We start from the raw sequence: 26,678 nt of genomic DNA on the forward strand, positions 1-26,678 counted from the left end.
AGAATTACCGCAAGTCCCGACACCATCCAATATAAATAACCGATTTTAGAGATATACAAATCCGAAAATTTTTCAATTGCCACTTATACATTTTTGAATCCATTAGCACCTTCTCGAGAGTCATCCACTTTGTTCATATCTAAATTGCACCGCCCGAATGGTCTGAAAGACACGTGCCCCATTAGCATAACAACACTCAAAGAGGTAATCCTGCCTTAACACCACTGATCAAATTCATACTCCGTGCGCACTACATCATTCACAAATAACAACTCACTCATCCCATGATTTTTATACACTCATAAAGTGCAATATAGCCCGTATTTAGGAATTTCAGTACTCGAGTCATCCTCGATCTCAACCTCTGCAAGTCATAACTAATCCACAAGCATTCCTTAGACCAAAACTAAAATTTAACATGTCACCATGAGATTAAACCGTCAATAGCAGGCTTGCCCACTTGGCTCAAAACCATGGATTAAAACAATCGATAGCTCATAATACGCATACTCTATTACTGCCATAATACTATAGTTAGTTCAACGAAAATTCTTCTCGAGCTCAGGCAACACCAACCATAAAATACCTCAATCATCCGCTAAGATCGCATTTATTCTCTTAACATTCAAGTCAACTTTCTCGCCTAGATTCAAATTCAAATCTCAACACATATACTCTGCTGGTAGAAAAGAAACTCTTGAGTCATAAGTAAATTTTATTCGTCACATTCAACCCATCTGAACACATCCCGCAGTCACATCATACTTATCATATAGCCATTCAATCGCTTATCGAGCCACAAATTCCACTCGTGGGGACATTACTGGACATATGGGTCCAAATGTACAAGTTCTCAAAAACAAAACTGTCGAGTCTAAGCTGCGGTCTAAACCTGGACTCAAGTCCTCCAGACTGGCCTATCACCAAAACACAGAATACACATCTCGCACGTCATCCCTGAAGTCAAAAGCAGGCGATGTACAGATGATATCGAGCACTTACTTGTGCACACGAATGCGTGGACAGAATTCAAAGAGTTATATTTCAAGTTGAATCAATTCCGCACGATAAGGAAAGAAAGATGGGAAATTATCCTAAATGCCCTGTAGCCTCTCGAAGATAAGTATGGACGTCATCATACCGATCCTCAAGACTCTACTAGACACTTGTTCATGACTTGTAGAACCTATGAAACTAGAGCTCTGATACCAACTTGTCACGACCCAAATTTCGACTAGTCGTGATGGCACCTAACCCAACCCGCTAGGTAAGCCAATTAACCACTAACCAATTCTAATAATAATTAATAAAGCAATTAAGTAAAGAAATATATGAATCTTATACATTTTTCCAAAGATTGGTAGTACAAATCATGAGCTTCTAAGAATAGAGTTTATAAAGCTGGTATGAAGTAAATACATCATCTGTTTAAAAATTACATAAACAGAGTTTTATGAATCTAAGGCTACCATGAACAAGAGGCATCTACAACCGAAACACAGGTACATCTTCAGATCCAGCTCCCAACGAACACAGCAACATCAGCAGCCAGCATCTGCACGCAAGGTGCAGAAGTGTAGTATGAGTACAACCGACCCAATGTACTCGATAAGTAACAAACCTAACCTTAGGTTGAAAGTAATGACGAGCTTGTACCGGTCAGAGTCCAACTCAATAACCAACAACAATTCATGACAACATAATGCAAGTAATAAAAGAAGTAACTCAAAGATAAAATGCTCAGCTTAATCATAATTTCTAAAAATAGTTCTGCCTGTCAAGTATATCAATGAAAACCCAAATCGTTTACCGAAGTTGCCAAAATTATGAGTAAATTTGAAAACAGTAATTTTTCCAAAAATCCTTTCAATAATAAATATGATATTTCATTTTTTTTTCAGATAGCCAATGTAAAACAAATGCATCACTATTCCCATGTGTCAACATGTGTAAGAAGTCATGAATGACGTGATACCATACAACATGAGGAAAATACATCTCTATGCATGTATGTCATGTGTGCATGTCAATGCAATGTATCTCAGAGATGAACTTATGTACTCACACTCTCAGAGTACTCAATCTCACTTTCTCACACATTTCACTCATCATGATCAATCACTCGGTACTATATATGGCAAATCCGGCCCAGGAAAGATCCATCCCGGAATATACACATCAACTGATCATCAATCACTCAGTATCGAGTAGGGCCAATCCAGCCCGTGGAGAAGATACATCTCCAGGTATATAATGCTTCAGACAAGATCCATATCCAGGGAAGATCCATGCCTCAATAATATCTACCGCGCTCACTGGGTGTGTGTGCAGACTCCGGAGGGTCTCCTTCAGCCCAAGCGCTATAATCTGCACGGACAACTCATGTGCTATAGTATCAATATCTGGATCCGCACGGATAATTCACGTGCTTTACGGACAACTCACGTGTTATAGTATCAATATCTGGATCCGCACAGACAACTCACGTGCTGCACGGACAACTCACGTGCTGCACGGACAACTCACGTGCTATAATAAGCCAATCTGGCCTGCTGTGGCGTGCAGTCCGATCCCATAATTATCCTCACAATTAGGCCATCGGCCTCACTCAGTCATCAATCTCTCCAGTCTCTCGGGCTCACAATGTCAGGAAACTACCCCAAAATGATGATATGATGTGTCAATATGAAGCAACAGAGACTGAGATATGATATGAAATAAATGAATATGACTGAGTATGAAATTGCAATGTAAGCAAATAACTCAACAGCAGTAACGACCTCAATAGGTCCCAACAGAATAAGCATGTAGCCTAGACATGGTTTCTAACATGAATCACAGCTCGATTACTCAAGTACGTAGAGATTTCATGATTACAGATAAGTTCAGATAACTACACAGTACCACAGGAATAACAAAGTCACAGTTCACGCGGTGCACGCCCACACGCCCGTCACCTAGCATGTGCATCACCTCAACACCAAACACATAACACGTATAATCAGGGTCATACCCTCAGCTCCAAGATTAGAAGAGTTACTTACCTCGAACAAGATGAATCCAATGTCGAGCAAGCTAAACACTACTCCAGAAATTCCATTCTGCGCATATCAACTTCTGAACGGCTCGAATCTAGCCACAATAAATTTGATTCAGTCCACACAATTATAGGAATTAATTTAATATCAAAATATTAATATTTTCCCATAAAATCAACAATTACACTCCGAAAATCATCCGTAGGCATCTCGGAATCTGACGAAACTCACAAAATCTGACAACACATCCAATTACAAGTTCAACCATACTAATTTCACCCAAATCCGACTCCAAATCGATGTTCACATCTTGAAAATTTATTTTATAAAATTGTAGAAAATTCCACCGATTTCTCTTGAAAAATCAATAATCTACCACCGAAAACGAAGATTAATTCATGGAATATAATCACAAGGGAGTCAAGAACACTTACCCCAAGTTGTGTGGAAGATTTCCTCTCCAAAATTGCCCAAACCAAGCTCCAAAATCCGAAAATGGCTAAAAATAGCGAAACCCCAAACTTAAAGGTTCTACCTAGCGTCTTCCGCATATGCGGTCGAAAAACCGCATCTGCGACCTCCGCTTCTGCGCAAGAAGCTAGCATCTGCGACTGTGGTTGCTTCTGCGACGTGCAAACCGCATCTGCGATCGCACTTCTGCGCGCGCATGTCCGCATTTGCGGCCTCTGTCCAAAGCCTCCCTGGCCGCTTCTGCGGCTCCTTTGTCTCTTTTGCGACCATCGTACCTGCGCAAACCAGCCGCAGGTACGGTCACACCAGAACCAGCAGCAACCATCAATAATAACATGAAGAAAAAAAATGGTCTGAAATCAATCCGAAACACCCCCGAGCTCCTCGGGACCCCGTCTGAACATACCAACAAGTCCTATAACATAATACGAACTTAGTCGAACCTCTAAATTACATCAAACAATGCTAAAACCACGAATCATACCCCAATTCAAGCTTAATGAAACTAAAAAATTTTAACTTCTACATTCGATGCCTAAACCTATCTAATCAAGTCCGATTGACCTCAAATTTTGCACACAAGTCATAAATGACATAACGGACGTATTTCAACTTTCAGAATCGGATTCCGACCTTAATATCAAAAAGTCAAATCCCCAGTCAAACTTTCAAACTTACATTTTTATTTTTAGCCAATTCAAGCTTAATTTAACTACGGACTTTTAAATAATTTTTCGGATACGCTCCTAAGTCCAAAATCACCATACGGAGCTATTGGAATCATCAAAACTCTATTCTGGGGTCGTTTATATATAGTCAACATCCGGTCAACTATTTCAACTTAAGCTTTAAATCTTGGAACTAAGTATTCCAATTCACTCTGAAACCTCTCTGACGAGTCACAAAATTATAATTGAACACAGTATAAGTAGTAAATGGGGGAACGAGGCTGTAATACTCAAAATGACCTATCAGGTCGTTACAATAAAATACTTATCTCTACTTGGTCCGTTCAATACATAAAAATGTACTAGAACAAGAAGTTGGAATTAAACCATTCCTATAATCAAGATAAATTATATTTAATCTTATGCTACAATCATTCATGTTGGTTTGTCCAATTCCATAATTAGATTGTGAACTCAAACTTTATACTTATAATAACTGATGATTTAATCTTCCGTATACAAGTTAAACTCTATACACTAAATCATCTACTATATAAGTAAAGGACACATACTAATATATGATCTATTTAAAACTTTATTAAAATTGAATAAATAATTATTGCATAAGAAATACTATATCCAAACCAAATCCATAGTTAATAGTATATATCCCAACAATGTTAGTCTTTAAATAGCGCAGGGACTTCTTTGGTAGAAACATCATACTGTTTGATTATATTCTTATTCTCTTCTTCTTTTGTTTTTCCCTTTCTTTCTTTGTGGAGCTTTCAATAATTACAAGATGGAGGAGATAATACGCAAGAAAAAACTGCTGATCAAAAGAGTTATATATGGCTCTATTGTTAACGAAAAACTATAGCTCAAATACGTCGTTCTAGTAATTGCAATTTCATGAAAGCCATGGTAGTGAATGGAAAATTCTATTAGTGGGTAGCATCATAGATAAACCTTCTGGATTATCAAACCCCTCTTAACATAAATGAGATTTAAACTTGTGGAAAGAAGGGGAAAAAAAGAACTTCTGAAAAGATAAAATCTCAAGAGATGAAGGGTGTCATTTAAGCTATGGTTAAAGGCTTGTCACTCCAATAGTCCAATTGATTAAGTGACTACTCATGCATATATTTCTCGCCCTTAACTTGTGATGCCAAATGCTTTTTATTTATTGAGTTAATTTTCAATTATTAATTTCTGATAATTCTATAGTAACAGAACAAATGGCTACATACCATTCAATAATGAGATATAGATAATACAAGGAACCTATTTTTACAGTAAAAATAAGGTCAAAAATGTTGAAGCAAAAATAATGAAAAAGAACAAAGTGTATTTCACAACACATAAAGAGATTGCCCCATATTTGTGTAAATTTATTCTCTTTGATGTTTCAAAGACTGTAAAAAGGAGGAGGTATAGGTAGAACGAAGGTAATTGAATTATAATGACATTAGTTGAGTAAACTAAAAATGTGTAAAGAAGGTAGTTAGTAAATATTAATGATGATGAATAAATTCGATTCTGATAGGTACTTAATTAAAGATAAGCATGATTATCTTTAAATCTGAATTATGACTATTTTGGTAGGGTTTCTCACCTACATAACACATGTTGTGACTTGTGACGCCCACCACAGGGAAAATTGCTTCTCACTTTTGAAAGCTTTTGTGACCATTAACAAAAGCATCTTAGGCTTCTATAACTAGACTAGAATTTTCCTCTTTCAAGTTTGGGAAGGAATAAATTTATTTTACTAATCAAATGAATAAAACAATTAAGCACGGCTTTTATCAGTGGACCAAACAAACAAACTGTTTGCTTGAATCAGAAACTTAGCATTCATTTAAGCGACTTTTCATTATATGACTTTTAAGAATAGTAGAAATTTCAAAATATAAGGTACAACGACAGCTTTCATTTTCTGAGTTGTTAAAACAAAATGAAACAACCACCACTTAATTAACACTTTGCTTATCATTCAGATAGTTTCATACTTCAAATTCATGCATGAGCGGCTAATTCTTAGGAGGCAAACAATAATGTGTAGGAAAAGTGATATATAAAAACATAAGATTGGAGGAGTAATGTAAAAGAATTATGAGGCAAATTAAAGACAAAGATAACATAATGATCCACGCGTTGCCAAGACTTACAGTCTAGTAATACTAATGGGAGTCTTCACAATGAGTGTGATATGTGAGTTCAACATTTCCCTTCCTGACTCCAATGTAATTTAATTTAAAAAAGAACTTAATAGTCAACATAATTAAATTTTCCTTCTTTTACTTTCCTCTCTCTTAGTCTTAGAGTTAATCTTTACTTCTTTTTTCCCCTTCTTAATTACTGTTAAAGCCAAAACTCCTTTGGCCCCATGAATGATGCAGGCTTTCTTTCTTTTGACCAATAAAGTTGGTAACACATTGAACCCGATTATCTTAGTACCAAATTTAGTATCAGAGTAAGGGTGAAATTCACAAGTGATCTCAAAAGGAGTGGGTATAAACTTTTGACCTTTGGGTAGGTCACCTTACCAATGAGCAACAATTCAAGTTTTGTCCCATGGACGGAACTTTTAATTTTTAACTTTTAACCTTGAAGATGTGTCCATTGGTCAAATGACCTCCCCAAAGGCCAAAAGTTAAGTTATAAGGTAGGCCACTTTTTGGGTCGCCTATTAGAGTTTAGCCGTATTTTTAATTGTTATGACAAAGTAATCATTGGCCCGGTTAAATTGATATTTTTAGCCCCAATTAAAATACAGAATACGATTCCAGCAATCAATATTGGTATTCGAAGCTTTGACAAGTAGAACCCTAGTAAACTATGCTAGAATTCTAAGATCTACTAAATTTTTAAATTCAGAAACAATTCCTAATTTTTGAACCTTTATTAATATAAAATCCAGGAATGATTCTTGATTTATGAACCTTTACTAGTAAAATTCAGGTATGATTTCTGGTCGCTTAAATTCACATAGTACTTTTCAACCTTACTAGTGCAAAATCTAAAATCCAAGAACGATTCTTGATTTTTGAACCTTTACTCAAGCAAAATCCATGAATGATTTATGGTTCTTGAATTTAGATTGTACTTCATCAATTTTGAACCTTTAATTACTAGTGCAAAATCCAAAATTTAGGATAAATTACTGATTTTTGAACCTTTACTAGTGCAAAATCTAGAAAAATTCAAGATCGATTCATGATTTTTGAATTCACATTATATTTCAGCAATATTTAACCTTTAAATAAAAAAAACCAGGATAGATTACTGGTGTTTGAACCTTTACTAGTGCAAAATCCAAAAAAATCCAGGAACCATTCATGATTTTTGAATTCACATTATACTTCAGCAATTTCTAACCTTTAAATACAAAATTCAGGATAGATTACTTGTTTTTGAATTTTTATTAGTGCAAAATTCAAAAAAAAATTCAGGAACAATTTATGGTTCTTAAATTCACATTATACTTTAACAATTGAAAGCTACTGCTTCGGATCATTCAAACTCCAGAATCAATTCCTGAATCTTGAACTTATAAATATTCAAAGTCTAAACTTATAAATATTCAAAGTCTAATAGTCATTTCTAGAGTTCTTCGGTAATTAAAATAGGCTATTTTTTTCAGACTTATATTTTTGCATTAATAAATTGTTACTTCGCCAATACAATTTAGAATATGGCTAAACTCTAAAGCCAACCTGAAAAATGACTATTTACTAATTTCTTTACCATTCTGTGTGTTCCGATTCTAAGCGCCAACAAAGGCCAGCAACCTATTGTCGTACGAGTTCGTCCCCGTAATAACCAAGGGTTTGTTTCTGAAGAAAAGTATCGATTTTTGACTGGTTATGGGCTAGTGCTGGCAATTAAGTCCACTTTAGACAACCGCATAGCATTAGTTGGGATGATTGACTGGAATGGCCATATAAGAGGATGATCTTTAAATATTGTTCCCGTTTTTTAGTTATATAAACATCAAATCAAGAAGACTCACTTTGTCTTCTACCATACTTTCTAAGGATTAAAAATGGAGTTTTGAGTTTTTAAAAATAAATCACTAAATTAGTGTTTAAACAAAAAAATTATGCATAAATAATCAACACCCAAATAATTTTCACAGTTATTAACCATTAACTTTAATTTTTAACGCCAATCAAGAACTTCAAGCTTCCAGAATGTGTTCTTGATGAAAAATAATAGATAAAGAAGAAGGAGCAGAAGGAGCAAAGATGCGGAGTCTACTTATTAAGTACCGCTAATTAGAGAGGCATTCAGTTAAAACCAATCTTATTAGGGACACACCATTTAATTTTGTGCGCTAGTTGCGAAAGATCTAAGGGATCGTTTGGTTTGAACACAAGTTATGCTGGGATTAGTTATAGTAGAATTAATTATGTTGTGATTAGTTAATATGATATTATTTCTAATTGACTGTTTGGTATATTGTATTAATCCTGGGATTGTCAATTTTACTGTTTTATCATGTGATATTATTTTACCCTCTGGCATGTATAAGTTATCCCGGTACAATTTTAAATCTTGGATAACTTATTCCAGGAATAGTAACCAAACAAGGAATAAGGCGGTACTAAATTTTTATCCAAAATTATTTTTGCTTATTCATCGTACCAAATGACCCCTAAGTGTCAAATAAGCGATTGATTTAAATCCGGGAGGTTAAAAATATGACGAATGGATAACAAGTTCGATCATGGTCCTTCAAAATTTGCTTGGGTGAAAGATGTATCGTTGAGTTATAATTGCACCCTCAAAATTATTTTTCATTTTATTTTTTATATAATTTGTTTGTTAACTAAATTATACAAACAAAAAAGATTTTTTTTAATTTATCATGACTTTATCTAACCAATCAAACTCAGATAATTTATCGTAATGTTTACATAAGTTTTTTATAGGTCAATTAAAGCTACGTAGATTGTCCTTGTTAGCCCAACCATTTAAATGAGCTAACTTGGACCATGAGCTATCTTGGACCAATATATCCAATCTGCTCCGCCAATGAATATATGTCTAGTCTAACATGAGTAAAAATTGCGTGGAATAGCCACTTTTTAAAGTGATATTTATTTTTTATCCAGCATTTTTAATGCTGAGCAAAAGTAGCCACTAGTCTATTAAAATTAATATGAAAAGATGGTGTTACCCTTTCTTCTATCTCTTTTCTGTCCATGTTCTCTTCCTTGCTAGTGTACCTCCGTGGCTTTGACCCCGCCGCACATTAGTGAACAACTTTCACCTTCTCAAGTTCCACATTCTCTAGGTGACGCCACAACATAGCTAATATCAAGTTGTACTTGTTTGGAATTGGCTTGTATACATCTCTGAAGAACATGTTCAACAAATCCTACAAAATAAATCCAACTCCGTAAACATACAAAAAGTATTAAATATTTATACTGAATTCACAGGTAGTCCTGAACTTAGAGTTCCAAGTTCAAAAAATAAGGATATGTAGTCTTGAACTTAGAGTTACAAGTTCAAAAGTTAAGGACAGGTAGTCCTAAACTTAGAGTTACAAGCTCAAAAACTAAGGACATGTAGTCCTTAACTTAGACTTACAAGCTCATAAATTAAGGACAGCTAGTCCTGAACTTACAGTAATAAGCTCATAAGTTAGGGACACTTGGTCCTGAACTTAGAGTTGGAAGTTCAAAAATTAAGGACATTTAGTCCTTAACTTAGAGTTACAAGCACAGAAATTAAGGACAGGTAGTCCTTAACTTAGAGTTACAAGCATAGAAATTAAGGACAGGTAGTCCTGAACTTCGAGTTCCAAGTTCAAAAGTTAAGGACATGTAGTCCTGAATTTAGAGTTACAAGTTCAAAAGTTAAGGACAAGTAGTCCTAAACTTAGACTTACAAGCTCATAAATTAAGGACAGTTAGTCCTGAACTTACAGTAACAAGCTCATAAGTTAAGGACACTTGGTCCTAAACTTAAAGTTGGAAGTTCAAAAATTAAGGACACTTGGTTCTTAACTTAGAGTTACAAGCACAGAAATTAAGGACAGGTAGTCCTTAACTTAGAGTTACAAGCACATAAATTAAGGACAGGTAGTCATGAACTTCGAGTTCCAAGTTCAAAAGTTAAGGATATGTAGTCCTGAACTTAGAGTTACAAGTTCAAAAGTTAAGGACAGATAGTCCTAAACTTAGACTTACAAGCTCATAAATTAAGGACAGCTAGTCCTGAACTTACAGTAACAAGCTCATAAGTTAAGGACACTTGGTCCTAAACTTAGAGTTGGAAGTTCAAAAATTAAGGACACTCGGTCCTTAACTTAGAGTTACAAGCATAAAAATTAAGGACAGGTAGTCCTTAACTTAGAGTTACAAGTACAGAAATTAAGGACAGATAGTCTTGAACTTCGAGTTTCAAGTTCAAAAGTTAAGGATATATAGTCCTGAACTTAGAGTTACAAGTTCAAAAGTTAAGGACAGGTAGTCCTAAACTTAGACTTACAAGCTCATAAATTAAGGACAGCTAGTCCTGAACTTACAGTAACAAGCTCATAAGTTAAGTACACTTGGTCCTGAACTTAGAGTTGGAAGTTCAAAAATTAAGGACACTTGGTCCTTAATTTGAGCGAAGTTTTGAGCGAAGTTCTCAGCAATCCGCGTAGGTTTCAGCGAATTATAGCATAAAGGGTATTTTCGTCCGGGCGGATTAAAATTTTTTAAAGCGATGGCTAAAGAATAGAGATATTTTAAACAGTGACTTAAAAGTAAATACATATCTTATTATTGGCTAACATGACTAGGTTTGAGAGACTTATCTCGTTGTGGGCTAAATTTTAGTACATCCTTATATCTAATTTAGTAGATACCATCGTACCAAACTCCACTCAACTTTATTTAACAACTGAAATGAATAGATACAAATCATCAATCAATAAAATGCATCCCATGTCCTTTTAAGTTAACTTGTACTACTATTTTATTTCACTTGCCAAGAAAGGCTAGCTACATACATAGCATTATTATCATTATTATTATGTATAAATGCTAAAACTAGACTTAGTATAAGCTGGCTCACCGCTCACGTTCTCCAATTTGCGATGAGAAAACCACATGGTTGAGTTAAATGCATAGCATGAAGTGGGCTAGCAATATAATGGAGCCACATGCCTCTGTCTTTTCATTACCTGCTGCCCCTATTCCATTTCATCAGGTGGGGTTAAGTAAGAGTAGGGTCCAACACCATGTGACCTATAATTTCTCTGATTTATTTATATTTTAGACTGATCAAGAATGTGGATGATCAGGAGTATCATAACCAAGTCGTTTGATTCAAAATTAGTATATTTCACGATTATAACAGATCGATAAGTTATAGTATTAAAATTTTGGTATAAAAATAATACTGCTTTTAACTAGTATTTCTAGCCAACCACGAAATAAATTAAATCCTAAAATTTAAACCGGATAACTCCGCCTAATACCTTGAACCAAACGGTGTGCGTGGCCTAAACTGGAAAAGATTGATGCTTGCCGTAAGCTGGAACATACACGTTGAATCGTCGAAAGATTTCTCCCGCTAGCTATTTGACGCCAACGATTTTCGACGGCTTTTCTGTCCACGATTTTTAGACTATACAAAAAAAATTCTTATATGGTCGATGGATTTTTGACTGTTTGTTCGTCAATTTTCCCGCGATTTCTTTCATTGGTCCATCGAAATATCCTATATCTCTAGTACTGGAAAAGCAAACTAAATTTTTAAAAAATTAAAAGTTAATTTTATAATATCCAGATCAAACTAAGATAGTCAAAACGATACTTACAAATTAAAGATGTCTGCATTATCTTTTCCACAATATATTTATATGTATGATATTAGAGGGGGAAAAAGGACAGCCACATACCTGTATAAGTATAATTTTGTAGTGATTTAAGGTATTTTGCTATTAAAATCAAAACTAGAGAAGACAAAATGATCTCAAATTTTTGGAGTCACTATCAATTGTAAGAAATAATAATGTGAAACTTAATAAACTTTAGGGAAAATTTACTTGGGCGGTTACTGTGCGTTCCACAAATTTCAAATAGTTGTAAAATGCAGCACTTCACATGTGAGCATTTAAGGCTAAAGCAAGCAAATTTCCAAAGCAATTGCTGCCCACATATATTGCTATGGAATGATAATAAATTTCTGATAGAGTGAACAAGTGAATCATGTGAAGTTAGTCATCATAGTGGGATTTTTCTATTTATGGAATGGGCAATTTCAACTTGTCACAAGGTGCGAATGAAATGCATAACATAAAGTTTATCACTTATTATGCATTGGATATCTGAGATTTTTAATTATCTTTTTTGTGTCGTTTCAATTTTATCGAATGTCTCCGCAGAAATTCCTAAGATATTTCATTACCACTTTAAACTTTTGGAGACAAATGATACAGATTGATCCAGAAATTTAAGTTAACGAATATAAAGGGTGCATAACTTCTAGTAATGTTGGCGAAAGCTTAGCACATAAGTCATATTTTAAGTTACTCGACCATATATAATTTGGGTGCATCCACTATACACTCTAAATCAGTCTATGCAAGTGACACTTCAAATTATTTCGATAGTCAGAAATAATTTGATTAGGTTGATATTCTAGACTGTTATATGAGGGGAGCCTTGGAGCAATGATAAAGTTATATTCATGTGACCTATAAGTCACGAGTTGGAGCCGTGTGAAACCAATCACTGATGGAGTAGGCTACCTACATCCCACCCCCTTAGGGTGCAACCCTTCCCTGAATCGTGCATGAACGCGAGATGTTTCGTGCACTGGGATATCCGATATGGTCCTGCTGCAGGTTTTAAGTTTTTGAATATATTGGAAACTAGCAAGAGTACAGTATCTGCCTTTTGGATGTACGTATTTTAGAGATACGATAAATACACAGAGGATATATGCTAGTTGACTTTACTCTTTGGTATGTGATCACGCCCAACTATGCCTTGTAAAAAGGACTAAGCGGTCGCTGCAAATATAACCCGGTTCAAGTCCGGAGTCGAATCCCACAGGGAACTAACCTATTTACTACAACTTTAAATAATGCTAATGATAAGCTCAGACAACTTCCGGGTGCAAGAGTTTTATGAATAATCAGTAGAATTTATTAAGCTAAGGAAAAATGACAATAAAATTAGCAATAATCAAGACTAAAATTGAATTCAAGGGTAAAAGGATCTAGGGCTATTAATTTTTCCAATTGCCGGATTAATTCTTAACTCTTTAGCTATAATCTCGCCGTAATACTCTATGAGGATTATGAGTTCCGGGCTACCGTAATCACCTCTCGATCAATTACGATAATTTACTAGAAGCATTCTCTCGAACTATTCTAGTTAACAATTTATGCAACTCAGAATTATCCCACCAAAGCTTCGTTATTTCTAACCCCACTTTTAAATTCAAGTAATTAATCTCTTAACTTACCCAAAAGTGGTGTTGTTCAACAACAATCTAACCAAGTGTTCTTTCTCAAGCAACACAAGGTAACTAGACACGATTAATCAAGGGCCCTTTCAATTAACCATAATACAATACGTAGTTGAACAATCATAGAACAAACACGACTCAATTATAACAAAATAGAGTCAAGACTTCATCCAACAATTGGTTCCATCAACCCTAGGTAATAGATTTAGCTACTCATACTAATGAAAAACAAATCACTAAAATAATTTATAATCAACAAATAGAAGTATGAAGAAGAAGATGAAAACTCTTAGGAAATTATCCGTCTTCTCTCCCTTATTCTTGCCTATAAAATCTTCTAAAATCAGCCATACCTTACTTCTGGGCGAGTTTAGGTTTCATATAGGTTTAGGTTAGTTTCCTAGGAAATTACATAATTAACCCTGCGTGTTTGTCTTTCGTTCGCCCATCCGCGGCCGCGGATTTCCACTGCCTCACTGCCTTGAGTTCGCGGACCAATTCGCGGCTGCGCACTTGGAGGGGTCGTCTCGCTTGCTTTTCTCGCTCCTTTTCGACCGGGCTAACCTTCGATTGGCCTTTCACACTCCATGTTGACTCCAAAACACTCGTTAGCCCCTTCCTAGCTTGGAGTAGCTCCTGCAAAGCATCAAATTCTTAATTAGAGCATTTTGTTATCTTTTAGCATTCAAATATCAATAAAGTGCGGCTAAATTAGAGTGTAAGTAGTGTCTAAATTGCATAATTATAGCCTACTATCAACACCCCACACTTAAACTATTGCTCGTCCTCGAGCAATCAAACCACACTCTAAGAGTCCTAACTTCACTGAGAGACTTCCCTACTCGTCACACTAAGAATATTTCACATAAATTGAGGACATTAGTGCAACATCTACACCTCAAGAGTTGACTCCCCCTAGCCACGGAATGTTCCTAACCGGCTTACTTACTCTAATTCATAAGTCCAGACTTACCTCTCCTTCATGAATCAAGTGCCTGCTCACAACAAAAGAGACTCATTTCACAATCAGTAAAATTCACGCACACTGAGGAACTTTAAAAGGAACAGAATTTACTCACCCTCAGAAATGACATTCTTGTGCCACAGAAACCGTACCATAGGCTTGTCCGTAGTGTACGACTCTACTAATTGAGCTCACTCAGTCTAGGATCAAGTAGGACTTTATTTGGATGTAATGTAGGCTACAGGTTAGGTATGATATATTTGGATATGATAGTGACTACAACTCCCTAAGCACTTTAATACATTTATTTTACAATCAAGTCCGCACCTAAGTTAAACCAATATTTTCATCTTTAACACCATATATACCACCCCACACTTCTTCTTTGAGCACCATCACCTTAAAAGCCACCAAAGAATTATTACCAATCAACATGATATGTTATTAACAATGTTTTCTTCTTCTTCTTTTTTTTCACAAGTGGCTTTTCCAACAAGATATACCTTTCTCCTTATTTCCCTAGTTCCACTCAAAAGCTCCACCAACTACCCCACACTTTATCCTTTGTAAATTCATAGTATTTCAAGTGCTTACGAGAGGTAAAGGGTTCAAAAAGATGGTCAATTCAAACAAGGGATAGGGCTTGTATTGTGGTTGCCAAGGAAACAGGATTACAGGCTCAACGGGGTTAACTATGGTACATAGCAAATAGGTGGGTGGAGTATGTATATATATGGTTCAACAAAGAAATACCTATATCACTTTCCAGACCAAACAAGACTACCATTTCGCTTTGCAGACACACGGGACAAGTTCTAGGCGTTAAATGTCGTGCAAAGAATATAACAAGCCTCACACACACATAGCACATGATTCATTCCAGATTAGATCATCAGACATCAGATCAGGGTACTTAAGCCAAATTAAGAACATACATTTTAAGGCCTTCTTACAAAAGTCAACAAATGAGCTTAAGTGTCACACTACGTAACTGTTATATTCAAGGCATTACGAAATTACAGGATCCTATTCTAATTCTTCCCATAGCCCATAAGTTCCTAACTAAAAATAAAAAGCTAACTACAACCGGTTCAAACAAAATCCTTGAAAAAGAACCGTGGTTTGAAGAAAAACCAAGGGGGAATTGATATACTACTACAAAATACAATCTTTTTGGTTTTTTTTTCTTCTTCTTTCGACTTTAGTCCCTCAAGAAACCCATCGAATGACATCCATCGTCGGGCCAAGTCAAAATTGATTTATACAAATAAACTACAAAACTATCTACATACGACCTACAACAAAGTATCCCCCACCCCACACTTAAAAAGATGGCATGTCCCCATGTAATACAAAGTAAAGTAATGTGAGGTAAAGGAACTTCCCTGGTGGATCAGTCTTGATCGGAGATAATGCCAGGGTCGAGATGACATGCTCTCCCCAGCGCACTCAGCCAACCCATGATTTTCTTTTCTGACTTCGCATTTTGGGTGGCCAAAGCATCAACTCTGGTCTCCAATTCCATGACGGAAGTGCGCAGTCCTACCATGTCTTGTTCTAGGGTTGTCATTCGCATGCTCCGTCTGCCCTGGGATGGTCCTTCAGCCACTGCAGCTTGTTCCTGTGGGGTGAGGTAGGTTCAACCTCCTCCTGCCCTTCATCGCCATCTTCCGACGCATTAGAATCGTCACTATGAGTTGTCCCTGGTGCCACAGGGTCTTTCCCGATTGTCACTTTGTCTGCCCGGAACTTTGCTTCTTTCTTTATCATGCCATCCGCATTTGGGTTCTCAGGCACCCTTGCTGCCCGACATAATCTAGTGATCAGAGAGGGAAAAAAGAACCCATACCTCTTCTGTGGTGAACAGACTAACATTTTAGACTGAATAACCTTGGCCACATCGAAGTCGTGGCCATTCACGAAGCACCATATCAAGGCAGCTCTCGGACCATTTACCTCCGTGGTGTTGTGGGACGGCAGCAAGCGACTGTTGATGATGTACAACCAGCACTTTCCTTCAAAAGTGAGTGAGGAAGAGTGTAGCTTCGATCCCTGCACAACCCAAACTATCTCTTTGTCTAGTGGACAAATAGTTCTAAAAAACTTATTCCATGTGATGGGTTCTCTCCTGTAAGTATCATAGAAATCCTCCTCCCCATTGAATTCAGGCAATCGATACACTCTCCTGATGGCTTCTATCGAGGCATCCACCCTCGTGTGTCGCATAGTGCATATTCTATCCTCATCTTCGGGGCAGTTGGCATAGAACTACCGAACAAGTATCAAGTTACCCTCCTCCGGCTCTTCGAAAAAGCTGTCCAATCTGTGCCTGATCAACTCCCGATACATATTAGGGCACTCATCCTAGAGGGACGCCCTATCAATACCCCTTTCCGGTACAGGTTTTTTAGTGGCCTTCAAACTGAAACGGTCTTGGGCAGCTATGGAGAAAACCTGGTATGATCACACTGAGCTACACTGGTTGGTGCCCGTCCCTGAGATGAGCCTCCATGACCACTTGATGAGGCCCCGATAGCATGTCTCTTCCTTGAAGGTTGCATGTTATCTGGACATGCCCAAAATCCGTGGTCCAATCCGTGGTCTAATCCGCGGCCGCGGATTCTGGGCAGAGGGAGAACAAAAATATGTGCCCCAATCCGTGGCCGCGGACGGGGGACAAAACACATGCAAAAATCTGTGGCCATATCCGCGATCCACTTCGCGGTCGCGGATCTCCGTCTCCAGCCAATTTTTGTCTTTGCCGTATTTTTACCTATTCTCGGGTTAATTTCGACCCTCGAATCCTTTCGATGAGCATAATATTTGCCCTGCACACTAGTAGATCGGTCAAAGTCGTTCAAAATTAATTACAACAACCAAAGTAAGAAAATAATGGGTTGCCTCCCAAAAAGCACCTAAGTTAACGTCGCGGCCCGACGATTTACAACAAACCATGGGTTGCCTCCCAGGAAGCGCTTGATTTAATGTCGCGGTATGATGTAGGCTTTCATTATCACTCCTCTTTCGCGTACTGGGGCTCTTCCAAAGTTATCACCACTCTATCCCCTTTCTCTTCGACCGTTCCAAGGTAATGTTTCAACCTTTGCCCATTTATCGTGAACTTGTTTGTCCCATCTTCAGATTCAATCTCTACAGCTCCACTTGAGAGCACTTGCACCACTCTAAAGGGTCCTGGCCATCGGGACTTCAACTTACCCAGAAACAATCTCAATCTCGAGTTGTATAACAACACTAGATCTCCAGGCTTGAAGTTCCGATCTAGGATGTGCTTATCATAGATCATTTTCATCTTTTCTTTGTATAATCTAGCATTCTCAAATGCATGGAACCTGAATTCCTCGAGCTCATGTAACTCAGTGACTCTGTTGGTGCTTGCGGTCTCTATATCCAGATTCAACTGCCGCAGTGCCCAAAGTGCTTTATGTTCGAGCTCTACCGGAAAGTGGCATGCCTTTCCAAATACCAACTTGTACGGTGACATACCAGTTGGAGTTTTGAATGCTGTGTGGTACGCCCATAATGCATCATCCAACTTCTTTGCCCAATCAGTCCTTGTTGCATTCATTTTCTTTGTCAGGACACTTTTAATTTCTCTATTGGACACTTCAACTTGCCCGCTCGTGTGTGGGTGGTACGGTGTGGCTACTTTGTGGCGAACTCCATACTTTTCCAATAGACGTGCGAACGCTCTATTGCAAAAATGGGTTCCACCATCACTGATTATATCTCTCGGGGTGCCAAAACGTGTGAAGATGTTTTTCTTTAGGAAACTTGTTACCCCTTTTGCATCATTGGTTGGGAGAGCCACCGCTTCGACCCACTTGGAGACATAGTCAACCGCTACCAATATATATTTGTTACCATACGAGCTGACGAACGGCCCCATAAAGTCGATCCCCCACATGTCAAAAACCTCGACCTCTTGAATTATGGTTATCGGCATCTCGTGACAGCAAGATATGTTACCTGTCCTTTGGCATTCATCTAAACTTTTGACCCAAGCATGGGCATCCTTGAACAGGGTAGGCCAATACAATCCCGATTCCAACACTTTTGCTGCTGTTCGGATTCCTCCAAAGTGTCCACCATATGGTGAAGCATGGCAAGCCTGCAAAATAAAAAGTTGATCTTTCTCGGGGATACACCTCCGGATCATGTTATCTACATATATTTTAAACAATAGAGGTTCGTCCCAATAATAGGCTCGACAATCGCGGAAGAACTTTTTCTTTTGAATTGAGGAGAGTTCATAAGGTACAATACCTCTTGCTAAATAGTTAGCAATATCAGTGTACCATGGCGTCTCCTCCATTGTCACAGCAAGTAACTGTTCATCCGGGAATGTCTCTGTTATGTCTTCAACCTCCATTCTCTTTTCAGCTCCTTCCAATCTTGAGAGGTGGTCTGCCACTTGATTGTCTGTCCCCTTTCTGTCATGGATTTCCAGATCGAAATCTTGTAGCAACAGAACTCAGCGAATCAAGCGTGGCTTTGACTCCTTCTTTGCAATCAAGTACCTAATTGTTGTATGGTCAATATAAATAATAACTTTTGAACCAATTAAGTACGACCTGAATTTGTCGAAGGCAAACACTACAACCAGCATTTCCTTTTCCGTTACAGTGTAATTGAGCTATGCACCGCTGAGCGTCCTGCTTGCATAGTAAATCAAGTGCATCATTTTGTCTTTGCGTTGCCCCAAGACTTCTCCTATAGCATAATCACTGGCGTCGCACATGAGTTCGAATGGTTGCTCCCAGTTGGGTGCCACTATGATGGGTGCAGTCACCAATCTCTTTTTCAGCTCCTCAAAAACCAACCTGAAATCATTAGAAAACACAAAGGGCTGATCCTTTTCAAGCAGCTTACATAAGGGGTTAGCAATTTTGGAAAAATCTTTAATGAATTGCCTATAGAACCCAGCGTGCCCAAGGAAACTTCTCACTGCCTTTACCGAAGTAGGCGGTGGCAGCTTCTCAATCACATTAACCTTAGCATGGTCGACTTCAATGCCCTTGTTGGACACTCGATGCCCCAATACTATTCCTTCTTGTACCATAAAATGGCATTTTTCCCAACTCAGCACCAGATTTGTCTCTACATATCTTTTGAGCACTCTCTTCTTAAGTTGTGAAGACAATATTCAAATTAATCCCCCACCACAGAGAAATCATCCATAAACACATCCATAATATCCTCCACCATATCAGTGAAAATGGCTAACATGCACAGCTGGAATGTAGCCGGTGCATTGCAAAGTCCAAAGGGCATTCTCCGAAAGGCAAAGATGCCATATGGACAAGTGAAGGATGTTTTTTCTCTGTCTTCCGGGGCTATTGAGATTTGGTTATACCCCGAGTATCCATCCAAGAAACAGAAGTGGGATCGCCCAGCTAACCTGTCCAATATTTGGTCAATGAAAGGCAATAGGAAATGGTCCTTTCGAGTGGATGTGTTCAGTTTCTGATAGTCCATGCAAATCCGCCACCCCGTGACTGTACGAGTTTAGATCAACTTGTTATTCTCATTTTGTACGACCGTCATTCCTCCCTTTTTCGGCACACATTAGACAGGACTGACCCAGTTGATATCAGAGATGGGGAAGATAATACCCGCATCCAGCCACTTGATCACTTCCTTCTTTAATACTTCCTTCATATTTGGGTTCAGCCGTCATTGATGCTCCCTAGAAGGTTTGTGCCCCTTTTTCAGAAGAATCTTATGCATGAAAAAGGCTGGGCTGATACCCTTTATGTCTGCCATGGTCCAACCAATAGTAGTCTTATATTCTTGCAATACCTGCAATAGTTGCTCTACCTGCACAGCTAGCAAACCAGATGATATAATAACAGGCAAAGTAGAATTAGGCCCCAAGAAAGCATACCTGAGGTGGGCTGGAAGCGATTTCAAGTCCAGATGTGGTGGCTCCTCTATTGATGGTTTTGGAGGTGGTGTTGCTCTCTCTTCTAAGCGTAGGGGCTCGAACTAAGGTTCCCTTTTCCAGAATCCTTGACCTTTGAGAACTGTGACCCACTCTGCCAACCCTTCACCATCCATCTCTTCCAAATTCATCAAGCAGGCTTCTAGTGGATCCTTGACATTAAGGGTCTCATCCTCTTCTTGCAGTATCACATCCACGGCCTCCACTAGTGAGCAGTTTGCAAATTCACTGGGTCTTCTCATGGATTGTTGAACGTTGAATATTATTTCTTCATTGTTCAACCTCATTTTCAACTCTCCAATCTCACAATCAATTAATGCTCTCCCAGTGGCTAAGAATGACCTTCCCAAAATGATGGGTATCTCTTCATCCACCTGACAGTCAAGAATAACAAAGTCTGCAGGAAATATAAATTTTTCCACTTGCACAAGCACATCATCAAGAATTCCTGTCGGTCTTTTGACTCTGCGATCGGCCAGCTACAGCAACATTGAGGTCAGTCTAGCTCTGCCAATGCCCAGTTTTGTATAGATTGCCAAGGGCATCAAGTTTATGCTGGATCCCAAGTCACACAATGCTTTAGCAAAATCATAACTCCCAATAGTGCATGGCCTAGTGAAGCTACCTGGATCAGACACCTTTTGGGCCATAGGTCTTGTCACTACTGCGCTGCAGGTCTGTGTCAGAGTTATAGTGGACAGGTCCTAGAAGTCAAATTTCCGCGACATCAGGTCCTTCATCATTTTTGCATACCCTGGCATTTCCCTCAAAGCATCCATCAGTGGAATATTCAATTGAATCTATCGAAGCATTTCCATGAATTTCCTGTATTGATCATCTTTCTTTTGTTTTGCTAATCTCTGAGAAAATGGTGCATGAGTCAACCTCTGTCCACTACTTGATGTATTTTCTTTGTTGGAGGCCTCTGGCACAAGAGGTGCCACCTGTTCTGAGACTTGTTCACCGTCCTTCTCCTTACCCTTGTCAACTTGTGCTTGTTCAATTACAACCTCGGTGAGCTCTGATAACTCATCTGCCTCTAATGTAACCAGCATAGTTGGCGTAGTCTCTCTCATAAATTGAGCAACTTCTTACTCTCTGTCTAAATCTCTTCCATTCTTAAGACTCACTGTCATTAGCTAATTTGGGTTCCGTTCCTTTGGGTTAATATTTGTATCTGTAGGGAATGTTCCTTGGGGGCGATTGTTCAAGGCCATAGACAGTTGTCCCAGTTGAGTTTCAATGACTTTGATTGCTGAATCATGTGCTGCTAACTTTTCTTGCATCTTACCATTTGTTCCAATGAGTTATTACATCATACCCCTGATTTCTACCATGTTGTTGTCCTGTTGTTGATGAGGTGGTTGGTATGCCAGCTATTGCTGGTGCTGCTGATTATAGCCCTGCTGCCTTTGATAAGGCATAACTTGACCTTGTGGTCGTGCGCCTCCAGAATTGGGGTTGTGTTATGGCAGGTTAGGTTTGTACTTCTGGTTTGGTGCTGGTCCCCATTGTTTCCCACCATGCCTCTGACCTCCAAAATTATTGACATAATTCATGTCTTCTCTGAAGCCCTGATTGTCATTCTCTCCACTCTACGAGCACACATATGACTGGTTTATGCAAGGAGTGCACAATCCTCCATTCGTTATATCAACAATGTGCACTTGGTTTGTACCCATCTCATCAATCTTCTTTGTCAGTATGCTCATCTGAGTCATGAGAGTGGCTATGTTCTCTGCATGGGAATTGTTTGGGTCAAGAGCAACAGAATGCACTATTGGTGTAAGTGTCGTACCTCTAGCCATCCAGCCTGAATTTTGAGCCATCTTGTCAAGAAGAATCTTGCACTCTGTGAATGTCTTGCTCAAAAATGCACCCCCAGCTGAAGTATCTACATTGGCCTTCAAACTATCTGCTAAACCCATGTAGAATCTTTGTCCCAGCATTTGATCTGGGATGCCATGGTGTGGACACTTCACTAGCATACCCTTGAACCTCTCCCAGGTTTCTTGCAAGGTCTCAGTTGGTTTCTGCCTAAACTGCAATATCTCATCGATCTGCCTTGTAGTCTTGTTGGGAGGATAAAACTTGTTTAAGAACTGTTTGACTAATTCTTCCCAAGTGGCAATAGATTTTATTGGGAGCTAATTCAGCCAAGTTTGAGCCTCTCCAGTCACAGAGAATGGAAACAGTAATAGCTTGATGGCTTCAGGAGTCACATTCGGCTGTCTTTGGGTCATACATATTGATAGGAAATTCTTCAGATGTTGTTGTGGGTCTTCAATGTATGACCCAGAGAATAGTCCCTTATTTTGCAACAGATGCAGCATGTTGTTGGTGATCTGAAATGTCTCCGCTTGTATCTGAGGTACAGCAATGGCGGTGGCTAAGTTATCAGCAGTTGGTTGTGCCCAATCATAAAGAGCAGCTTCTAGCACAAGAGGTACCACCACTCCATTGTTTGGGTCAACCCGATTATTCCTATTGTTTTCGTTGACATCGTCCACGTTGTCCATTTCAATTTCGAGTGTGTGTTTTTGTTGTAACTGTTTGTTCTTCTTGTTGGCTCGATTTAATGCCCTGAATACTTTCTCGGGATCTGAGAGTCCTTCAAAAAGTTCACCAGTCCTCGAAGAGCTTCTAGGCATACACCTAAGTTACAAGAGAATTCAAACGTGAGAATTTCAATGAAAAAATTTAAACACCGTAAGAAATTGATCTAAACTAAGAATCCTAGCAATTCTTCTAAGTTGTAATAAATAACACCGTTAGGTTCCCCGACAACGGCGCCAAAATTTGGTCACGCCCAACTATGCCTTGTAAAAAGGACTAAGCGGTCGCTGCAAATATAACCCGGTTCAAGTCCGGAGTCGAATCCCATAGGGAACTAACCTATTTACTATAATTTTAAATAATGCTAATGATAAGCTCAGACAACTTCCGGGTGTAAGAGTTTTATGAATAATCAGTGGAATTTATTTAGCTAAGGAAAAATGATAATAAAATTAGCAATAATCAAGACTAAAATTGAATTCAAGGGTAAAAGGATCTAGGGCTATTGATTTTCCTAATTGCCGGATTAATTCTTAACTCTTTAGCTATAATCTCGCCGTAATACTCTATGAAGATTATGAGTTCCGGGCTACCGTAATTACCTCTCGATCAATTACGATAATTCACTAGAAGCATTCTCTCGAACTACTCTAGTTAACAATTTATGCAACTCATAATTATCCCACCAAAGCTTCGTTATTTCTAACCCCACTTTTAAATTCAAGTAATTAATCTCTTAACTTACCCAAAAGCGGTGTTGTTCAACAACAATCTAACCAAGTGTTCTTTCTCAAGCAACACAAGATAACTAGACACGATTAATCAACGGCCCTTTCAATTAACCACAATACAATACATAGTTGAACAATCATAGAACAAAAATGGCTCAATTACAATAAAATAGAGTCAAGACTTCATCCAACAATTGGTTCCATCAACCCTAGGTAATAGATTTAGCTACTCATACTAATGGAAAATAAATCACTAAAATAATTCATAATCAACAAATAGAAGTATGAAGAAGAAGATGAAAACCCTTAGGAAATTATCTGTCTTCTCTCCCTTGTTCTTGCCTCTAAAATCTTCTAAAAATAGCCATACCTTACTTCTAGGCGAGTTTAGGTTTCATATAGGTTTAGGTTAATCGCCTAGGAAATTACATTATTAATCCTGTGTGTTTGGCTTTCGTCCGCCCATCCGCAGCCGCGGATTTCCACTGCCTCACTGCCTTGAGTTCGCGGACCAATTCGCGGCCCACTTCGCGGCCGCGCACTTTGAGGGGTCGTCTCTCTTGCTTTTCTCGCCTCTTTTCGACCGGGCTAACCTTCGATTGACCTTTCACACTCCATGTTGACTCCAAAACACTCGTTAGCCCCCTCCTAGCTCGGAGTAGCTCCTGCAAAGCATCAAATTCTTAATTAGAGCATTTTGTTATCTTTTAGCATTCAACTATCAATAAAGTGCGGCTAAATTAGAGTGTAAGTAGTGTCTAAATTGTATAATTATAGCCTACTATCAGTATGCTCGAGGCAGGTCAAAAGATAATTGTTAGGACATATCCAATTAATCTGTCCAACCATGTATATCCTCAGATGTCATGTTAGCTTAACACTCCATATTTTTTTCTAAAGGTTCTACACGATTCAAAAAATTTATTTGCAGTCGGTTCTTATATAAACTCAAAAACGAATTCATAATCGTGTCTTCACGTGCACTGTTATTATTTAATCATAATTAATTAATACAAAATTTTAATTTTCTACTTCAATTTATCACTTGATATATATAGTTTGGTATAATCAACAATTGTGAATAATTCTTTTGCAATATAATATTTTGGTGAAGTCCTTAAAAAAAAGGTTATGCAAATCCAAACAAGTTCTCCATGAATAAATGGTTTGAGTTTAACATAACAACAATGTGTAAAATTTTCTATTCTATCTGATTAAATCGACATAAAATAATATATTACTTTCATAATAAGTTTGATATAATTACCTGAAAGATATAGTTATTGTATACGGTTAATACTATTTGACCGAGACCGGAAGATTGCATCGAAGGACGACCTCGTAACGGAACAGACTAAATCACGAGCACTAGATACCAAGTTTAGAATCGAGGTACCTATCGAGATCGAGACTAGTAGAGATTGAAGCCAAACAAGACAGACACCGAGCAAGATCAAAGATAGCACAATAACAGAAAGGCGGGATATCCGTGACTAGTCGAGGATCACGACATAAACCTCGAGGACTGGTCGAGGATCATGACGTAAATCTCAGAACGGATCAAATCAAAAACGGTTAATTAGCTAATCATGAGATTTTCTTCTGTAATTAGAGTTATACCATAAGTAGAACTCCTCTACTATAAAAAGGGGAGTATTAACCATTTGTAAGACACATTGTTCTCACGCAAAAAAGCCAAAATAACGCTCTCTCTTTAGCTTACTCTCTTGTTCATCAGCTTGCTGTATTTTTAACTATCTTGGTATCAATCAGTTCGAGGGCACCCTAGCTCGAGGGTTGAATTCCGTTTCAATATTGGTTCGCTTTATTTTATAGTTCATTTCTGTTATTAATCTTCATATTTGTCTATTGGTATTAAGTAAAATCCCGTATCCTTATAGCTTCATTATAAGTTTAATTGTTATCCAATTTTAAGGGTAAATAGTTTGGCGCCCACTGTGGGGTTAAGGATAATAGTGATTGCTTAATACTAATTTCGATAATACACACTGCTTTACACTTGTTCTCGTAAGAATCTTTGTTTCAGGACAAACATGTCAAACTCACAAGCAACACTTACATATGGTGACAACAGCCTTGGATTTCACGGAGAAAATGACAACATAGCCACCCCCGGAATCGAGGTGCCTCAGGCCGACCTCGAGGGAGCACCAATTGCAAATCCATTCGATGTCAGTTCACATGTCGCCATAAATGCAAATTTGGGCATTGAGCCCGAAGATAGTATACGCAAGGAAGTTCGATCAAGTGGTCGAGGTACGCAGGGCGGAGAAGATGGTGGAGTTAGACTCCAATTGATATTGGAAATGTTACAGGCTCAACATGACGCTATAGCATAACTACAAAATCAACACCGAACACCGAGTAGGATCGGACTAGAAGTCGTTCAAAGGACCGAGCTTGTGCCGGAAAGGTCGAATGCCAACGAATCGGGGACTGACCCCTCCATTATGAAAATGTTCGAGGAGCTCACTAAATGGATTGAATCAGTAGAAAAGAAAATCGAGGCAAATGACAAGAAAGTAGAGACATACAACTCTCGGGTTGACTACATATCGGGGGCACCGCCGATTCTAAAGGGTATGGATTCAAAGAAATTTGTACAGAAGCCTTTCCCTCCAAGTGTGGCACTAAAACCCATTCCGAAGAAGTTCTGAATGCCAGAAATTCCTAAGTACAATGGGACCACCGACCCTAATGAACATGTCACTTCTTATACATGCGCAATAAATGGAAATGACTTAGAAGACGATAAGATTGAATCTGTTCTACTGAAGAAATTTG

General features: G+C 38.2%; 1 protein-coding gene and 1 non-coding gene across 2 annotated transcripts; one reads left to right on the top strand and one right to left on the bottom strand.

The window, feature by feature from the left end:
* Positions 1 to 17,637: 17,637 nt before the first annotated feature.
* Positions 17,638 to 18,210, bottom strand: LOC104119352 (uncharacterized). The gene has a single exon (XM_009630835.1). It carries the CDS (start codon positions 18,208 to 18,210, stop codon positions 17,638 to 17,640), a length of 573 nt encoding a protein of 190 aa, XP_009629130.1.
* Positions 18,211 to 22,545: 4,335 nt separating this feature from the next.
* LOC117273220 (small nucleolar RNA R71) lies at positions 22,546 to 22,652 on the top strand. Its single transcript, XR_004503197.1, has one exon. It is a non-coding gene; the product is annotated as a small nucleolar RNA R71 (small nucleolar RNA).
* Positions 22,653 to 26,678: the final 4,026 nt, after the last annotated feature.

Source organism: Nicotiana tomentosiformis, chromosome 2 (genome assembly GCF_000390325.3).
Source record: "Nicotiana tomentosiformis chromosome 2, ASM39032v3, whole genome shotgun sequence".
Taxonomy (NCBI): domain Eukaryota; kingdom Viridiplantae; phylum Streptophyta; class Magnoliopsida; order Solanales; family Solanaceae; genus Nicotiana; species Nicotiana tomentosiformis.

Excerpts from the sequence above, each read along its gene's own strand:
- LOC104119352 (XM_009630835.1), bottom strand. The coding sequence starts at position 18,210 with ATGAATGCAACAAGGACTGATTGGGCAAAGAAGTTGGATGATGCATTA.